The sequence below is a fragment of the Battus philenor genome, unplaced genomic scaffold (assembly GCF_028537555.1).
Source record: "Battus philenor isolate CCGP_79_NKW_IND1 unplaced genomic scaffold, ilBatPhil1.0.hap1 SCAF_5, whole genome shotgun sequence".
In the NCBI taxonomy this organism is placed as follows: domain Eukaryota; kingdom Metazoa; phylum Arthropoda; class Insecta; order Lepidoptera; family Papilionidae; genus Battus; species Battus philenor.
This window is the reverse complement of record NW_027181715.1, coordinates 9,149,621-9,168,060: the sequence shown is the minus strand read 5'-3', so window position 1 is coordinate 9,168,060 and position 18,440 is coordinate 9,149,621. Positions and strand designations below refer to the sequence as shown.

At 32.5% G+C, this 18,440-nt stretch overlaps 1 protein-coding gene across 1 annotated transcript in view; it reads left to right on the top strand.

The window, feature by feature from the left end:
• The window catches only part of LOC137929736 (cyclic nucleotide-gated channel alpha-3), a 45,633-nt gene extending 27,394 nt beyond the window's left edge, over nucleotides 1-18,239 (top strand). Inside the window, exons 5-12 of the mRNA XM_068772808.1 lie at nucleotides 752-895; nucleotides 12,179-12,371; nucleotides 13,817-13,917; nucleotides 14,168-14,305; nucleotides 15,479-15,646; nucleotides 16,252-16,396; nucleotides 17,236-17,478; nucleotides 17,959-18,239. Of these exons, the coding sequence (XP_068628909.1) occupies nucleotides 752-895; nucleotides 12,179-12,371; nucleotides 13,817-13,917; nucleotides 14,168-14,305; nucleotides 15,479-15,646; nucleotides 16,252-16,396; nucleotides 17,236-17,478; nucleotides 17,959-18,046 (1,220 nt within the window). The 3' untranslated portion in view covers nucleotides 18,047-18,239. The remainder of the gene's footprint in view (nucleotides 1-751; nucleotides 896-12,178; nucleotides 12,372-13,816; nucleotides 13,918-14,167; nucleotides 14,306-15,478; nucleotides 15,647-16,251; nucleotides 16,397-17,235; nucleotides 17,479-17,958) is intronic.
• The last annotated feature ends 201 nt before the right edge of the window (nucleotides 18,240-18,440 follow it).

Here is an 18,440-nt window from a genome sequence, read left to right as displayed (position 1 = left end):
TCAGAGCCCTGTGCTATCGCTGCTTGGAATAATTTACCTGTCGCTTAAATTACAAGATGTTTGAAATTCGAGTTGTGAAAATTTCAACTTTTCCTTAACGTATTCTACCATTATCTGTTATTTTACATTTTGAACAGAATCTCATTATTCTCTCAATTGTGTTTAAGTGTTCATCGAGATTTATACATTAATAGTAAAGGAAAAAATTAGTTCATTGTTAGCGCTGTGGTTAATTATATAATGTTAACTTTCGATAAGTTGATAGAATTTAAGAACTTGTAAAATTCTATGTGTGTTATTTGGTTTAGACCAAGTTGTTCTTAGGAGGTGATAAAATAAAACAAGAACTCATCAAATCATTATTATTGAAGTTATTATTGGACGAATTTCGCTTCTTTTATGAAAACATCATATGTCGGCAAAAGATATTACATTAGAGTACCAAAGCTCAAACCTTCAAATACTGACATAGGCACGTTTTCAATAAATTCTGTAGCATTCAACCTATCATGTGGGCATATTATAAAAGAACGGTACAGAAGTTACGAATTTAGAATAAATATATATAAATGTAAAGGATTTGCGTTGTATTCAATATTATAAAATATTTTATTATGGTATAATATTTGAAAGAGGAAACTTGTTGGTTTCCTCGTTTAAAAAGAAATTCAGAAGCATAAACAAATTTTGTGTATTATGCGTTATTTTCGTGTCTGATATTATTAATGAAAAGATTTTTTAATTTGTGCAGGCGATTTACCTCGACCACGAAGCAAAGGCGAGTACGTGTTTGTGATTGCGCAGTTACTATTTGGACTGCTTCTCTTCGCCACAGTCCTGGGGCATGTCGCTAACATCGTCACATCAGTTAGTACGGCAAGAAAAGAATTTCAAGGTGAGTACTTTATTATATGTATTTTGATATAAAACGTTTCAGAATTGTTTCATAACAAGCTGTCAGAACTACAGAAAACAAACCATCATCATCGTTGCAGCTGCACGAAGTCTGTAGTTGGACAAAGACTTCTCTCATAGATTTCCAATGGAATCATTAATTGATATTAATCTTCCGACGACCTTTAAAAAAAAAACAAAACAGAAATTTTGGATGAGAAATCCTTTTTTTACTTATATTATATTTATCATGTTCATTTTTGTGTTTAAATTTAATTAAAGTATTAAAAGACATCATTTTAAGTATAAGACGTGCACTAGTAGACACGCTTTCCCCGTAGATTGGAAAATATTTTCGCCGCTAAATTAATATTTTTGATAATAACGTGAAAATATCTTTTATAGCTTATTAGAGCTTGTGTTGGCAGAACGGTGAAGGTAAATTTTTTTGTTAAAAACTTAAATTTCTTTATTGATTGTTTCTGATTATTTATGCCGTAAAAAATATTTAATAATTTTGTCGCATCCGCTACAAATTTATTATTATAAATATTTTGAATTACTTAGTCAAAAAATGTTTAGTACGGAGGCAAAAGCAACTCCCTTGTATTTAATAACAACCGTTAAGTGGCCGTGTTTAGAACTTCGGCTCCTTGAGCGTTGGTTTCAAAATGAAATTAATTCAGTAACGGAGAGCGTAAACATTACCTATGTCGGCCATTTGCACGCTGATAGCACAAGTTGGGGCGCCCAAATTACTGTTACTCCTTTCCAAAATAAAAGTTTTCCTCTAGTCATAACCAGTTTTATAACTACAATTACCTTTGCTGTAAACAGCAGGGTTATTTAGAGGCAAGACTCTCATACTATTTCATATTAAACAAAAAGGAAGTAATTTTCAATAGCATACGTTAATATGTATTAATAAATATATATTTTGTACTAGCGATTACATAACAGTTAACAAGACAAAGCTAAAATTACTGAACTAGCACTGAAACGTGATCTCTTACTGCGTGCCTCATTGTCAAGCTCGCAGTCGCTTAACAAGGTATGGAGGGGACTATGCTCGGGACTTCTCTACGAGATCAAAAGTAGGCATCCGTAAATGAACCAGAATATCTGGCATAGCTCAGCGGAATAGCAAATTGAAGTGACAGTGGGTAAACCACAACGTGCAGAATATATGACCTCTGAAATCTTAAGGTGCGCTGCGTAGGGTGTCCATCACAAACTAAACAGACAACTGAGTCATGGTTGTTAGAAGATGCTGGACGCAGGAGATTCTTTATCCAGCAATGATGATGATAATTGATGAGTATTATTTACATTTCCAAAATTTTAATCTGCAAAATGATTCAACGAAAATTTAGTTATTTTTTGCATGACGTCACAATAAGTGTTGAAATTGGGTCAGCTTTATTCGTAAATTGTAGCGATGTGACGCAACACGCACATTAGGCCGAGAGCAGGTGCGCGTGCTAACATGTCCATTTAGGTGACATGTCTGTTACGGTCTTCAAAAATGTCGATCCTGACAACTTACCATTGCAGGAAACGATGAAAAATAGTGTAAATAAATCTCTAGTGGAAATTAAAATAAATTCACATATAAATTAAAATACATTTATGTACATTAATAACAAAAAAAATGGACAAACATCCTTACCTCGAAGTCTAGAATAAACTCGGTACATGTATTATTTATTACGTTATTACTATCAAAACTACGTGCAACTTTGTTACGTGCTGATAAAATGTCAGCAGTGAAAATGTATTTGATATACATCGCAAAACTTACGATTGCTTGGAAATGAAGATACAATGTTGTCTGAATAATTTTACACTTTCTTAAATGCCAAAACATGATTTAATTAACATAGCAAGAGGCATAGCAATAGCAAAGTTTTTAATTATTTTCTTTGCTTTCTATTGTTTTATACTTATTACTTATTTATCACACTTTGTTATAGATTTATATACGTAAAAAGATGCTTTCTATATCAAAAGATATGATGAGACGATAACATGTCTCTAACCGCAACGGATACGTATATCTCTCTCGATATCAGTGTAGTCACAATATAAAAAATTACTATAGAAGACGATATTTACTTTTTGAAGTTCTTAGTCGAATATATCGTTTCAAATATTATTAATTGATAAAATAACAACAATTCACTAGGTGATTTCGGATGTATTATATAAATTAAGTTAATCAATCAGTTTATTTTTAAACTAGCTTTTATTCACTTCAGTTCTGTATCTCATTTAAAATGCGAGACATGTAAGCCATAACCTAGTGTTTTAGTGCCAATACCATAAATAATTGACATGCTACCCACATTTCACTTTGAGCTTATTAGGCCCTAGACGTGACCGGATTCATTTCATTGCCTCATACAAGATATGAGATAAATGGTAACAAGTGGTTTCTATATAAGAATAAAAATTATTATTGATAGTTAAATGACACAAAATTAAAAATTAGTTGTGTTGTTACATGGATTAAAAAAACTAATAATTTCATATTTAAATAATATATTTATTCCACACAATAGGCACAAAACAAGAATAAAAAACAAGCATAAATAAAACAAAACGAACTAAAGTACTAAATAAATAAACTAGACTAAGTATGTACAAATATAATATTTGGTTTTTTGAATAAAAATCTTTTTTCCCGGCCTTTAGGTTAATATATTAAGTCCAGCGTTTTTTACAATTTTTATATTTATGACATATAATAGATTTCAAATAATAGGTTCAAGGTCAACAAAGTATGCCTTTGCTTCATGACCTCTTCATTAGACTCAAATTTCTTACTACTCAGCTATTTCTTTAAGTATGTAGTGTGACGACACACAACACGTGTAGACTATATGGCATATTGCCGTGTGTAGTCAACACGTGTTCGCTCGTTCATTGTCTTGATGTCTTATATAATCAACTTAAATGCTCTTAATTAAACCAATCAAAGTAGAATAAAAAACCTAGACTAAAATAAATATACACACTGTAAATAATCATTGTGTATGGCAAAAGGATAATGGTGCATTGTAAACGTAGAAAGACCAGCAAAGTGTCGACAAGTTTAATTAGTATTGCAGCATGATTGAAAAGACAATGGCGCCGAGACGGCAGAGAGCAGGCTGAATCCGTGACCTTCTCCGTGGCGCTGCAGCGAAATAGGTCAGCGGCTTGAATGCTATAAATAGCTCGGCGAAAGTCGGGCGCCGCGCCCCTGCGGGAGAGGAGCGTCCCGCGCCATCGATCCGCACCGCCACCGCCACGCCGCCGTGTGCCTCGGGCCTAACAATTCGACAATAATTGATCCACTCGCCCGTAGGCCGCCACCACCACAACAAACAACCTCAACAACGTCGCGTCGCGACCGCATCCGTCCACCGCACGCCGTGTTCATGAAAAGAGCACGTTGTAACCATCAATTGCAATAACACAATTTTCTACATTGATACCTTTTGCTTTTTCCAATTTATATAATTCTTTCAACTCTTTATACAAAAAAGATACGTTCCTTCATAGATACGAGTACGTTCTTTAAAAAAGCGAGCAAAAATTCATCTGAACATACAAGTGACAGAGGGTAAATTTGGGAATACTATGTTTAACGAGTTTAAAAATATGAAAGTGAAAGAATTAACAATGAAATTTATTTTACATAAGTATTTATTAAAGAGAAACATGTAATTTTTTTCAACAAAAAAAATAGTATGCAGTGAAATTTTAGTCAATATGTACATAATATGTATAAAAAAACTTTTATTGGAATTAGGAATAAAATTAATTCAAAGCATGCAATTTATTACGGTCTCGACCAAAATGCTATCATCAGTAGATACTTCAGAAATGGCTAGCAAACTGTTGGGTCGAAGAATGTTCTCTGCGGTCTTTATTGTTTTTTTTTGTTGTTATAAATTTTGTTACAAGATGTTTATATAATTCTTGATAACCAGCTACACAAAACTTAATTTTACGTCGAAACTTCAATGCATGCTCCATGTATAATTAAAAAAAAATTCTGGGATTTGTGCTAGATCACAAAATGGAATAAAAAATATTATAGAAAAGTATAGAAATAGATAAACTACGTTATTTCAACATTGTGTAAAAAAGACTGCGTTAAAAAAATTGGAAGGTTTAGCATAATTACGATCGTACTACGACTTACAGATGACCTTGTTAAAGGTTGACTGTAGATAGTGCGGTTGTTGGAAGACATACAGCTTTCTACCGGTCCTATTAAACATCTCATGGGGGCTCCACGTCCAACAGTGGATATCTTATGGCAGAAATGATAATGATGATGACGACATCAATCTAGAAAGTGATTGGTTATAGACTATAGACATATACGACTATTTCCAATCCCTCCATAAAAAGTGATCAAAATTTTATTTTTTTTCTATTAACAATACGTTATGCCGATAACTAGTGGCCGTACCAATACTGCAGGAATAAATAGTAAAAAATAATTAATTTTAAATACACGTCCCTGGCTGTCAAAGACTTGATGTGACTTGATGTAACATGACATCAAAATGAAAATTAGCAAAATTATCCATAGATAATGTGTACGTCATTTGATTGTAACATCACATAAAAACTGATTTTTTAAGTTATTCATAGTTACAAATGTGACACTTAACAAATATTACAAAATCAATTTTTGTTACAAAAAATTTTTGTAAACTGTATCGGGAGCATCCAGAACCATATACATATATACATAGAAAAGGCGATTGGATGTATAGTTTTTGATTATGTATATTTTGAATATAAACAGATAGACATACACACCTTTTTAAATACACATAAGCAATGCAACACAGCAATATATAAATATTACAAAAATTATTATTAGAAAAGTAAGAATAATGATGTTCATTGGCCTATCGAATCACGTGTACAAGAGTAATGAAATTAGCAGTGAAATTATTTATTTTGGATTTGTTTTAAACAAGAAGGGTAAGTAAAAGAGTTTATTAATTTACTTAAAGTATCGCAGCTTAAATCCTTTACTTGAATTTCACAAAGAAATTAATCGAGGCGAGAGAGAATCTGACTGAGAATTAGATAAATTAAATATTTATTATGAAAAGTGAGTAAAACAATCATAATGGTTAATAAAATTGATTTATTGATGTCAATAAAATGTTGTATTCTTAAATCTTAATATTCCATGTTTTTATTGTGCCTTCTAAATTATTTTTAATGATTCAATTAAATTTTATAACTCTTTGCTGTAAAATAGAATATAAAAATCACTAACGTCCACCCATAAGGTCCATGCCAAATGCAGGTCGTTTCCAATTGGTCCTGTTGAAAATGATAATGTAGAAAATTTTCAGGTATCTTACAATACAAGGAAAATATTTAATAGTAATCACATCGAAGGTTTTTTTTTAAATCTTGTCATGAACGATACGTTCACGTGCAATCTCTTTGTAAATGTTTCAATTTGAAAATAGATTAGCAAAACGACGTTCGGTATGTTAATCAATTCTGGATCGAATAGTAGCTAACTACGACGTGCATCGAACATATTGTGAAGAGAAATTGTCGGCGGAGGCAAGCGGAATGTAAACATGGCGCGGATCAGCCGATCTAGCAGTAACCACCTAGTTTATATTCAAATTGTTGGACGAGTTGTGTTCCATGTATGCAATCAACGTGGTTACTAGTGCTTGCTTTGTACGTACGGACAAAGTCGTGTTGTCAGACGTTGAATTTTATATTATACCCTTAAGCTACTATCTCACTATATTTGTGGTTTGTGTGAAGATTCGTTTGGGCCTACTGGCGCAAATGTTAATGTTTACAATAAATATTTGAAAACTTAAAAGGAATGGTAGATTTAAATATGTCATCATGATTATTCTAGCGCACCGCACTTATTTTCATGTTCTTCAAAAACTTAGATAAAATCTAAACATTTCAGAGATTAATATTTCGGAAATATTATTAATATTCACTATTCATTCTCATCTCTTCAGTCGTAAAACGTCTACAGCAGGACATAGGCCCTCTCTTAAATTTTCAATAGGACCAGTTGAAAGCGGCCACCGTACAGCGTCTTCCAAAGACCGTAAGAAGGCTCTGCTCCTTGATCGTTTGCTCATTGTGGGAGTTCTACACTGCTTCACACTACTTCAAAATATTGAGGCCCCCGCGACCATCTGTTCTGCGCGCTCTGTAGACTGCCTGCTGCCAGTTTTAGTCGTCAATATGTTATGAAACATAATTTAAGAATTGGTCAGATTTTGTTCATGTTTTTGGTTATTTTTACTTACATATATTTTTCCTTTCCTTTGTGATGGTGAAGATCTTTTTTGCAAAAGACCCTCGCGATGCTGCTAAGAATTTGTCATTTTTAACTCTTTACCCATATACGTTTAATATCAATTGGTCGTTTCATATTTTTTTGGTATGTAAGCGAAATTTTTTTTCTGAATATTTTTATCTATTTCGGGATATAGAAAAGTCTTTGCACAGTTTAAAAATTTTAGGGATTTCTAACAATGGACAGGAATATACTATTAATGTTATGCAGAAGCTTGAAAAACTTTGCATCGCGACAGTAGCACAGAAGTGCTTTTGCTTACTTAAAAATGTAACTTTGTGGTCCATAAAAATTAATTCGTAAAAAAGGTTTCTAGACACGTTCGTAAATCAACATTACGTAAGCTTACTGTTGCGTAATATTGCAGAAACTTGTTAACGTAAAGAAAATTTTGTGCATTATTTACTGTATGAAGATACTAGTACAAGTCTAACACTGCTTATTTCCGGCATGCTCTAACTTGATGTTTCGCGCAGACAGCAGTGAGTTTGTGTGAGGGCGAGATTAAATTACTCGAAACATCTGCAATAATAATTCTCTGTTGCCAGATGCGAGGGAACGAATTACTTGTTTTAGTGAGACAGCATAAATAAAATACTCGTTTGTTATTAACCTTCTTAAGTTATGAAACTTTTGAATGTTTTAAAAATCTTACCTATATAATAAAGTTTAGTGTCATGCGACATCTGAAAGGTGATATAGTGGTAGCTAATATACATAAATAGCTGTACACTTAATTCAAGATACCGCCATAAATACTAGGTTTTTAAATATTATGCCTAATTATAGTCCATCTCAATTGATTACGAATTATTTACCATTAATTAGCTTAAACTATACATATTTTTACGAGAATACAAAGGGAATAATTACTGTAATTTATTTTTAAATGTACAAGAAATTGATTTAATACCGATAGGATACAGTACAAAGCCTCAACAGTAAATCAAATAACATAAAATATTAGTAGCGGTCGAAATTTGTAAAAACTTATAGATGTGTTTACGTGGATACGTTTTATAAGGTTTGCCACGTAGACTCTTTGTTGCTGTGTTTACGTATGTACTTACCATAGTTGTTCGAAAAACACATAGATGAAGTCGAAGATTAGATAGGAAACAATGCGAGAACATGCCAAATCTCAAGCTAAACAGAAAACGGTACAAAGTCTGGGTAATAGGAACAATCTATATAAGAGCAAAAAACGCGACCGCATCGTGCAAATAACAAATGTAAACTGACACTTTACTACCATGTAAACATATCCTTACTTGTTCGCCAATGTGAAAAGTTGTCTTACGTACTTATTTTTATTTATTTTTGTAATAGATGATAAAGGTTTTTTTAATTTTAAATCTTTAAATTTATTTTTCGAACCGTAACTTAGTGTACTCATTTAGTGGCATAAAAATGCGTAATTAAACATGTAAATGATAAATACGCCTGTAAATTTCTGAACTGAAATCCTTTTATGCATCAGAACGGAGTGAGACCCAGTTCGTGCATTGTTGACTTTCTCATGCTTAATTAACGCGTATGTTATTCGTGAAAAAGCTTTTCCCATTGATAACCACACTATTTATTTCATTGTAGAAACAACACGCCCAAGTTTTATTAAATGTTTGTCGCTTTAAAATGTTAACGTAACTGATTAAATGTCAATTTTTTTGGTTTTGCGAACGTAGACATTGGCCTCCCCCGCAAGTTTCCCATATGACTGGTTGAAAGCGCTTTCATTCAGCGTCTTCTGAAGGCGGTAACATTAAGGAAGGCCTATATCTAACAATAGACGTTCTGCGGTTGAAATGACGATGATTATATGTGAGCAAGCTTGCTGGTTATGTGATGTCACCGAACAAAATGTTGTATATTTTAGTTTAAGGAATTTTTATATAATTCATTATTGAGTTACATCCGCAATAAGCTTTCTTTGCGCTCACGAGCACGAGGAAAACACAGATATTGTTTTACTGGTTTTTATGACTAATAATCTTTATACTCTATGATTTAGTTTTACTAAAACTGTATTACGTTTTACACTTGCATTTGTGTTCGTCTATATATTTAAAAAAATATCGTATTTATGTGAATTATTACAATTTGAAGCAAAATTCATTATAAGTTCTGTGACGTACACGATATTAAGTGTAGCGTACTTGACATAAGGCGCTTAAACTAGAATTAATTTATATGCGACGACAGTCAAGATTAAGCAAGATTTACTTAATGTTAGAATTCAGACGTCATCGTGCTAAGTGAAATTGGTGCAACTTGGTAACGAAATATGTTATGACGGTACTAGTTTGTCTGAGACTTATACATCAGTTGTTAATTTAATCTATGATTACTTTTCAAACAATTATGGTTTTATAATAGATACGCATAAGTAATAAAATTTAAGTTAAACTGATTAATTACAATCTTAATTCTTCATTCTGTTTAATAATTGGAACTGGCTGCAAAACATTGTATCGCTATGTAGAGAATTAAAAAATTTAAATCTACTTGTATATTAGCGGCAGTCGTCCAAGCTATCTAAACGACTCTACGCCTGATGTATGTAGTAGAGTGGCATAAATGTCGGCCATATTTTCATTTATTTTATTACAAAAACTATGCATTATACGGTTTGCTTACGATGATCATATACGGGGTAAGATACACGAACAGACAGTTTTAGATCCATTTAAGTAGGCATAATAGAGCGTGTCGAGATTCGTCGCTCGCTTAAAACATATACTGTATCCATAGTATGATGCGATTTAAATCATTTACTTTACTTAATAACAAATAAAAGTGCAATAACGAATACCGGTCTAATCAATATTATTAATAGTCAATTTTGGGAATAACACTAATTTCTTTCAATTTAAAAAAAATCTATTATCGATATATATATATATATATATATATATATATATATATATATATATATATATATATATATATATATATATATAATTCACTTAACACATTTAGCAATATTAATAAAAAGCAGTTGAAAGCATCCACAGATTTTGCCTTTATGGAAGAAGCGTGTTGAATCGATTTTAATGACGTTATTTTCTAGACTGAATTCATTGTTATGATATGAATATTTCGATAGGGCTCTTTATACAGAGTAATAGGAAACAGATGTAAAATTTTTGAAAGGGTAAATGTGTAGCTTTTTTGCTATCAATTAAACTAAAGAATACTATCTAAAAATTAATGTTATTATAATTCATATATGTATATCGTCATGATGATATAATAAGAATAAATGTTCCAAAAATTACAATTACTGAATATTAAAATTAATTATTATTTATCATCTATCTGTGCAGATTCTGTACAGAAGTTAGGGGCCTCAAGTAAATAAATTTGTCGCGAAATAATCACAGTAGTCAAAACGCTTGCGCTTATCTGTCAATGCATCGGTCTACGCATGCGCAAAATGTAAGGACGCGCGGCGTATGATTTATAGGCGGTTGTCAAAACCGCGTCTCACCCCAAAAATATTATGAAATATAATAATGGCGAACGGCGTCAAGTGACATGTGTGTTGTTGTTTGTGAATTTTTATTAAATCTTTAGTGCTTGTTCAATAATGGAATATTGAATTAAAGACTATCTTATATTCATTTTGAATCAATGTTTAATATGTACAAATGAGCGGTGAAAGTTTTATGTAAAAATTATTTCATTCGCATGACAAATAATACGAATGACTTTTAAAAATAAACTGCCAATCTTTCATCCAAGCGTTTTAATTTTTGTACTCCAGCTCGTTAGTCTCTAATATTGGCTGCCGAACCTCTTAAACTCCACTCCACTCGAACTCCCACTCCTCTCGAACTCCACCACAAACTAATGTAACATATTTCACAGTGACCACTTTATACGTAGTGATTGAAAACATGTGAAAAAGCTTTCAAGCTTTGCTGACAAAAGAGCTATTCACCCTTTTAAAGCTATTACATTTGTAACCAAATACCCATATAAGTCACTTAGTATATATAAGTGACTTATATGCACATTATTAAATATTTGTATTTAGAAAATCTTGTTAAAATTGGCATCTGTGATTTCCATAGTATTGAATAAAGACATTTTACACTTGTCTGTAGCGTTAACAGATCAAAATAGTAATAAAAAAGCGTAATTGACAATGACAAGGTTCACTCGTTATCAAGCGGGTTCCCTATTCTGAAAAATGATCATTAGTTCTGACCTAAGTAATATTTGGTACCAGTAAATAGCGACTGACGTGTTAACGGTCTATAACATACATGTCTATATTATATAGATTATATATATATAGTTAGTTTACTATTATACTACTTATAATGTCAGTGTTAATTTACTCTTTTGTACTGGTATTCAATGAAGATCTTTTTATTAGGGATCCAGATGAAAGTCCTCTAGAATTAAAGCCATTAAAACAATAATTTAAAGAAATAAAAAATTTGGATTATCAATTGTTCTTGCCTTTATGTTTAACATATATGGAAAGCATATATGTATACAGGCCTGTAGCATTCCGATAGGAATGGAGAAATATCTGTAATATATGTATATGTATATGTATATGTATATGTATAAATATATATATATATATATATATATATATATATATATATATATATATATATATACATATGCCATACTTGTAACGTAACATAACGTAACCGTAAAATATATACAGTATATATTGTTGACAAATATGTTATACATTACATATACATATTATGTACACACAAACACACACACACACACATTTATATATAATATTTGCTTTATTACAGTTAAATTATATTTATTGTACACGTATCATAAACAAGAAAAATATAAAGTCATTAAAACTTCCAAAAAGTAATATGGGTTAGTAAAAGTTGCTATTTAGTTTAGTTTTATTTCATTAGATACGTATTGTTGCAGCAAAACTTGACGGAGTGAAAACATATATGCGAATGAGAAGGGTACCAACGCATCTACAAGTGAAAGTGATAAAATGGTTCGATTATCTCTGGCTGACTCAAAAGTGCTCCGACGAGGAAAAGGCTGTCTCCTGCCTCCCCGACAAACTCAAGGCGGAAATTGCCATCAACGTCCATCTTGACACGTTGAAGAGGTTTGTTTTTCACAAAAGTTGTTCTTTTAAAATTTTCTGTATTCTTTTATTACGTTTCATCTCGTAATTTATAAGTAATTTTTCTTTGCTGTTTTTATTTTGTTTAGACACTGTGATGGAATGTTATTTGCGTTTAAGTAAATGCTGTTTGTAATTACCTACGTCATGGTACAATTTCACCATAACACGTTTGCAGATTTCAAATTGTTTTCTTTTAAAACTTGGGTCTTTTTCTAGGTAACAATACATAATTTAACATCATAATATATTGCACGGTGTCTAAACTGTGTTCTTAACTTCTTGTTAGAATTTGAACATAAGACAATAGAATAGAACAGAATAAGAATGTAACTTAAAGGTTTTCTTAATATAAGTAAATGAAAGTGGCAAGTACGATACGCAACAATCTTATTACTAATGCGCCTCAAATTGTGCTCTGTTCCCAAGAAATGATCTTGCATAAACCGGTTACCCTTATCGACAAACTCAAGTTTTGTATACAAAATTAAGAAGGAAGCCACACAATTACACCCTGTTTCGTAAAGACCGTTTTATATAATTCTTTTATTTCATCGGTTGTTTCTGCAATCCCGTTACACTTAGTACCTTTTATATTTATTAAAATAAATAAAAACACAAATAATACCCTAAGAATTCTCGCAGTTGTTTATAATTATGGTACATTACATTACTATATCTAAAATTACAGTAATCGTTTGTTTAATTCATTAAGAATTATCGCAAATGATTATGATAAATGAGGTCAAATAATTTGTATTATATTTAAACTTAAGCAAGTTTGGATACCTTAAAAAGATTTCAAATACATACTCCGAATCATAAAATTACGTTTTTACTAAATTGCGACTGTAGCTACTAAACGCCACGAGCTGAGGCACAATCCTAATTAATGCAGCGTAGGAGTGACAGTTCAGGCTTAATATCCCGTGTTGTATAATTAAAAACAGAAACATTCACTTTTTACGGCTATGAATAATGCAGAAGCGTTCGTTTATACGATCCGTAATATTCCGAATCCTATTTCGTGCTTTTATTTCTTCCCTATTTTCATTTGTGTGCTTTATTTTTTGTTAAATTGATTTTGTAATATTATGTTGTTTAGTTTTGAAGCATTTTTTGATAATAACTTAGAAAAGAAAAACAAAAAACAATATTCGAACATTGATTATTAAAATATTTATTTTAATATGGACATAACTTGCTAACGTGGTTAGGAATTTTATAATAATGTTCTGAAAAAACTAATTAAAGAAAAAAAATGGTGTCTACTTCATAATTATTTACGTAGATGTTTTTTACTCGAGCAATATTATTAAATTCCAAGGTGTGAAAATAAACTTGTACATTTATTTTAATAGATGATATAATTTATATATTTTTGTATCTGATATTGTACATAGATTCTAAAGATGTTTTTTTTAAAGGGTGGAGATTTTTCAAAACACAGAGGCGGGGTTTCTGTGCGAGTTGGTTCTTAGACTTCGTCCAGTTCTCTTCTCGCCCGGCGATTATATTTGCAGAAAAGGTAATTAAATTAAAAACAAAAGTTTTTACTACTTCTATTATTATGCGATGTAAATATTAATTTAAATTCTAAATGGCAACTAATTTGATCAAATTAGTGCAACTACATATATAATAAAGGGATAAAAGATGAAAAGATGACTTTATTATCATCATCATAATTTCGGCCATTTGCCGTCTATAATCTAGGCTTTCCCCAACGATATGTATGACTTGATCAACATGACTTGTTGATGTGGAATTGTTCTCAGGTGAAGTGGGGAAGGAAATGTACATAGTGAATCGAGGCAAACTCCAGGTGGTAGGGGACAACGGAAAGACGGTGTTGGCAACACTCAAAGCGGGTTCTTATTTTGGCGAAATTTCCATTCTGAACATGGGCACGGCAGGTAAACAACTTGGTAAATATCGCCACGGCCCGAGACGCCACGCCATTATTATTCTATTTATTTCTTGAAAAGTCTTGAAAAGCAAACGCAAACGGTTCGAGGAGACGCTGCAGTCAGGCCGAGGGAGCGGCCGCGACGCTTCCAACAGGTTCTGGGACATCATACATGAACTATTGTTAACGCTCTAGCTGCCTGCCTATTACTATTGAGATGGTTCTCAAAAGTAGTAAAGTGGGATAAACTTGCGCTAACATGTATTCTTATGAAATTTACTAGGGAACGCTTTTACATTTTATTATTTTTTATGAAAGCTATTTGCATTGTAGAGTTATTATTTTCCATTTTATCTAGTCTCCTTTTCATGCTTAATGAAGTTGTAGATATTTTGTTTTCTACATCATTATAATGAACGGTAAGCTATAGAGTTTATATGATTTATTTACATTTGAGTAGCTTCTAGTTTAGACTTCTATCGGAAGTATTAGCGTTCAAGGTCATGTTTTCTTTGCATTCTTCCATCTCCTTTGGTTGTATTGAAGGCAGTGTCCCCGATCGCTTTGCATCCTCCCCGATTTATTCATATATTTGGCGTGACTTCTTGGTGCATGATATACCGATGGTATTGTTACGAGTTATATTTACAGAATTATATTTAAGGTCTTTAGTCGTACTGTCACCTAAGTTATCACACTGGTTTTAGTTTTTTTTCTTGTGGTCGTTGAAACAGGGGCATTATAATAGTAGTGATGCTTAGTAACTTTGTGGTAAGATGTTTTCATTACTATTTTTAACTGGAACGCTTTGTCTATGTAATTGAGCACATACTAACAGTTCGATAGAGGTGGCTTTTTTAGTTATTCAAGGATTGAGTATTGTATTTTAAAAATTTTATTATTCCATTACCTACAGATTTTATCTCGTTTACATAAGATTAGTTCATGCTATTGTTTGTCTCCTGAGCTTATCTGTAATTAAACAAATAATCCATCCTCTCTTACTTACAACAGGTGCTTTCGGCATTTCTTCCTACAGTTATGCATTGTTCCGGCTTAACGAGTCAATTAAATTTATTTCACAATTTGTAATTGGAAACATTCGTGAAGTTGGAACATTGCATGAGATAACAGAGCCGAGCACCGGTTGGCACGGAGTGTGTGGATGACACGTCGACAGGCAACCGGCGGACAGCGTCGGTGCGATCGGTGGGCTACTCGGACCTGTTCGTGCTCAGCAAGAAGGACATGTGGGATGTGCTCAAGGAGTATCCCGCAGCCCGAGTTCGTCTCGAAGCGATCGCCGTCAAAAGACTTGAGAAGTATAAGAAGGCTCCATTAGAAAAAGGTAATTACTCATACTTTAATGAAAAGCACTTATAACAGCGGTATGCATAATTGACATTATTAATCAATGTGATACGTATTCATTAACAGCTATTATAACTTCTAGAGACCGTTGGTATGGTATATAAATAATTTGATCCTTCATCGTCATCGTTTAAGCCTTAGGTATTGAATAGGACCGGTTGGAAGCGGCCTGCGGCCGATCTTCTTCCAACGAACTTAACAAAATCGTCCATACAATATTTAAATAGCGACTTAAAATACAAAAAAATATATATATGTAACCCAGCATAAAATATTAAATTTTGAATCCCTTTCTCAGGGTGAGAAAGGGATTCAAAATTGAGGATGAAATTTCGAAAAATATGTTTCTAGCTGAGCTCTGTTAGACCGTAGAAATATTCATATCAAATTTCATGTCTCTATGTTTATATCGGTACCAGAGATATAGTGATAGGTCTTTAATAACTTAATATGTATCAATTTTGCGTATCGCAATAATAGGCGCTTTAAACATAATAAGCAAAATATATACAAGATGGATTTCGACGTGCTTATAGGCTTAAGTGGATTTGTTATGTTATATTGATTCAAATTATATTCAAGTTGCAATGGGACGGTGTCAATCCACACCAGGATTGGTAGAGACGAGTGGTCGCATCCCTATAGAAGAAATGCAGCTGCCGCCCGCTCCTTTGCCGCCTCCTTTGCACTCTTCACACCCGCCTTCTTATCGGGACCAGCTTTATAGGTATGTAAATATTGAAAATTTATGTGACCGATACTTGAAAATTCACGATTGTCCATAAAAAGACTAACAAAGAGTGGTCACGAGTTAAAATAATTCAGTTAGCTAGTGAGATCGTCTCCTTTCGGAATATCTTTTTTATTTTCCCATTGCTTGTCACTTAAAGTAACAATTTTTATTTTACAAATTTACGTCTTCGCAATAGTAGCAAGTAAATTTGATTTTTCTTTATTAACTAATATGCTTCAGAAATAAAATAAAATAAGAAATAAGTGGTTGTTGCAAAATAACAAATATTTCCAAATAATGTATGATCTCATAATATTTGTCTTTTTTTTAATCTTTTAAAAGACGTCTTGTCTATAGCAATTATAACAATCGTTTTTGATGCTCCGTTTTACTACTACGCTGAAACTATTAATTATTTTAAGGTAATCAGTTTTATGCAAACGATTGTGTTTAAAAGGCAGAATTAATGTAAATACCGTTCTTGTGAATCATATTCTGGCGATATAAAACTCCTTAAGGTGAAGTGTGCAAGTAGCCCGTTTATCTTTTTGAAATATCTTACTTTATTTAGAATATTAAAAATTACGTAAAATCTAATTGGTTTTAAATTATTATTAGTTTTAAAGTAATAAATACACTACCTAAGACATATTTTATCTCGGATCGATAATAGTTCTTTGGATATTTATTTACTTTTGCATTGTTTCGTGTTTTGCGAGAGAGCAAATGCGAGTAAGAATTAATACATAGCTTATCATATAGCCGTAATAAAAATGTCTTAATACATAAATAAAAAAACGTTAAGAATATATTAATAATAAAAATATTACCAGTTCGTCAGTAAGCCCGCTTCGAGTAGCGTCGCCAGTTGCGTCATGTGCTTCGAGCGCTCGCAGCAGCGCAGCCGGCGGGGGCAGCGTCGCAGCGGGCAGCACTGCACCTCGCGTACTGCTCGACTCCCATGAAGTGCTCGAATGCGAGATCAAACGGTTACGGGAACGTCTTTACACGGTAGAGACGGAAAATGCAGCGATGTCCGCAAAACTCAGTCAACAACAATGGGAAGTCGACCAGAGGTTAATATTAATATCATCGATTCCTTATTTGTTCACGTATTTATTGATATTAACGTTTCTTTATTAATTAAACAACATGCGAATGAAAAAGTTGTGAAAAATGCTAAGAATGAAAACAAAAAAATATCAAGATACCAAACCCGTAGGGTGAAATATACTTTGTACCATTGTTAATATCGGCTTTGTGTTTTTTTGGCATTTGGAATATTTCAAAACAATACATACTATTAATCAGCTTTAAAAAAAAAACTTCATTGATAGAGAGATTTTTTCTGACGAATATGGAATAACGCCATTGAACTACGCCTGTTGAATAATGATAAGGTTTTATTTTGTAACTAATAATTTTTAAGGTTATCGTTTTAACTATTATTTTACATTGTGGTAGAAAGTAATGTAATGTACGTTATATATAATAATGCAGTAAGTAAAAAATGACATGAGAAACAATGGCGATTAATTTTTGTACTGTTATAACAGGTTGCAAGAAATAGAGATGCAAATCTGTGGGGGAAGCTCGTTGAGTTCACAAGAGGAAAATGAGCGGAACCGCGAGAGCATCATTTAACGACGCGCCTCCACAGCATCGCGTGAATCGCGACCTCGTCGTGTGTTTTCGCCCTTACCCATGCCGCGCCTCTCCGCAGTGTACTAACACAAGGGACGATTACCGACGCAATCGTTGGCGTCGACGTGAATGATCGTGAATAGCACACGCAGTGCTAAATATCAAACCTAACGAAAGTTGTGAACGCTCGAAAGACTCCAAGTGTTTTTATGATGAATTAATAATATTTAAATACGAATTAACTTTATCAAAATTTATATACATATACCTAGTATATACGGCTCGCTAATAATTGTCGAGTGTTCGTGGAGTGAGATTTTGCCCAGACAATATTATCTTTAAATCTTATATGGTTAAGTATCGGAGTGTGGAGTGTTGCGTGCGAGTGCAAGGT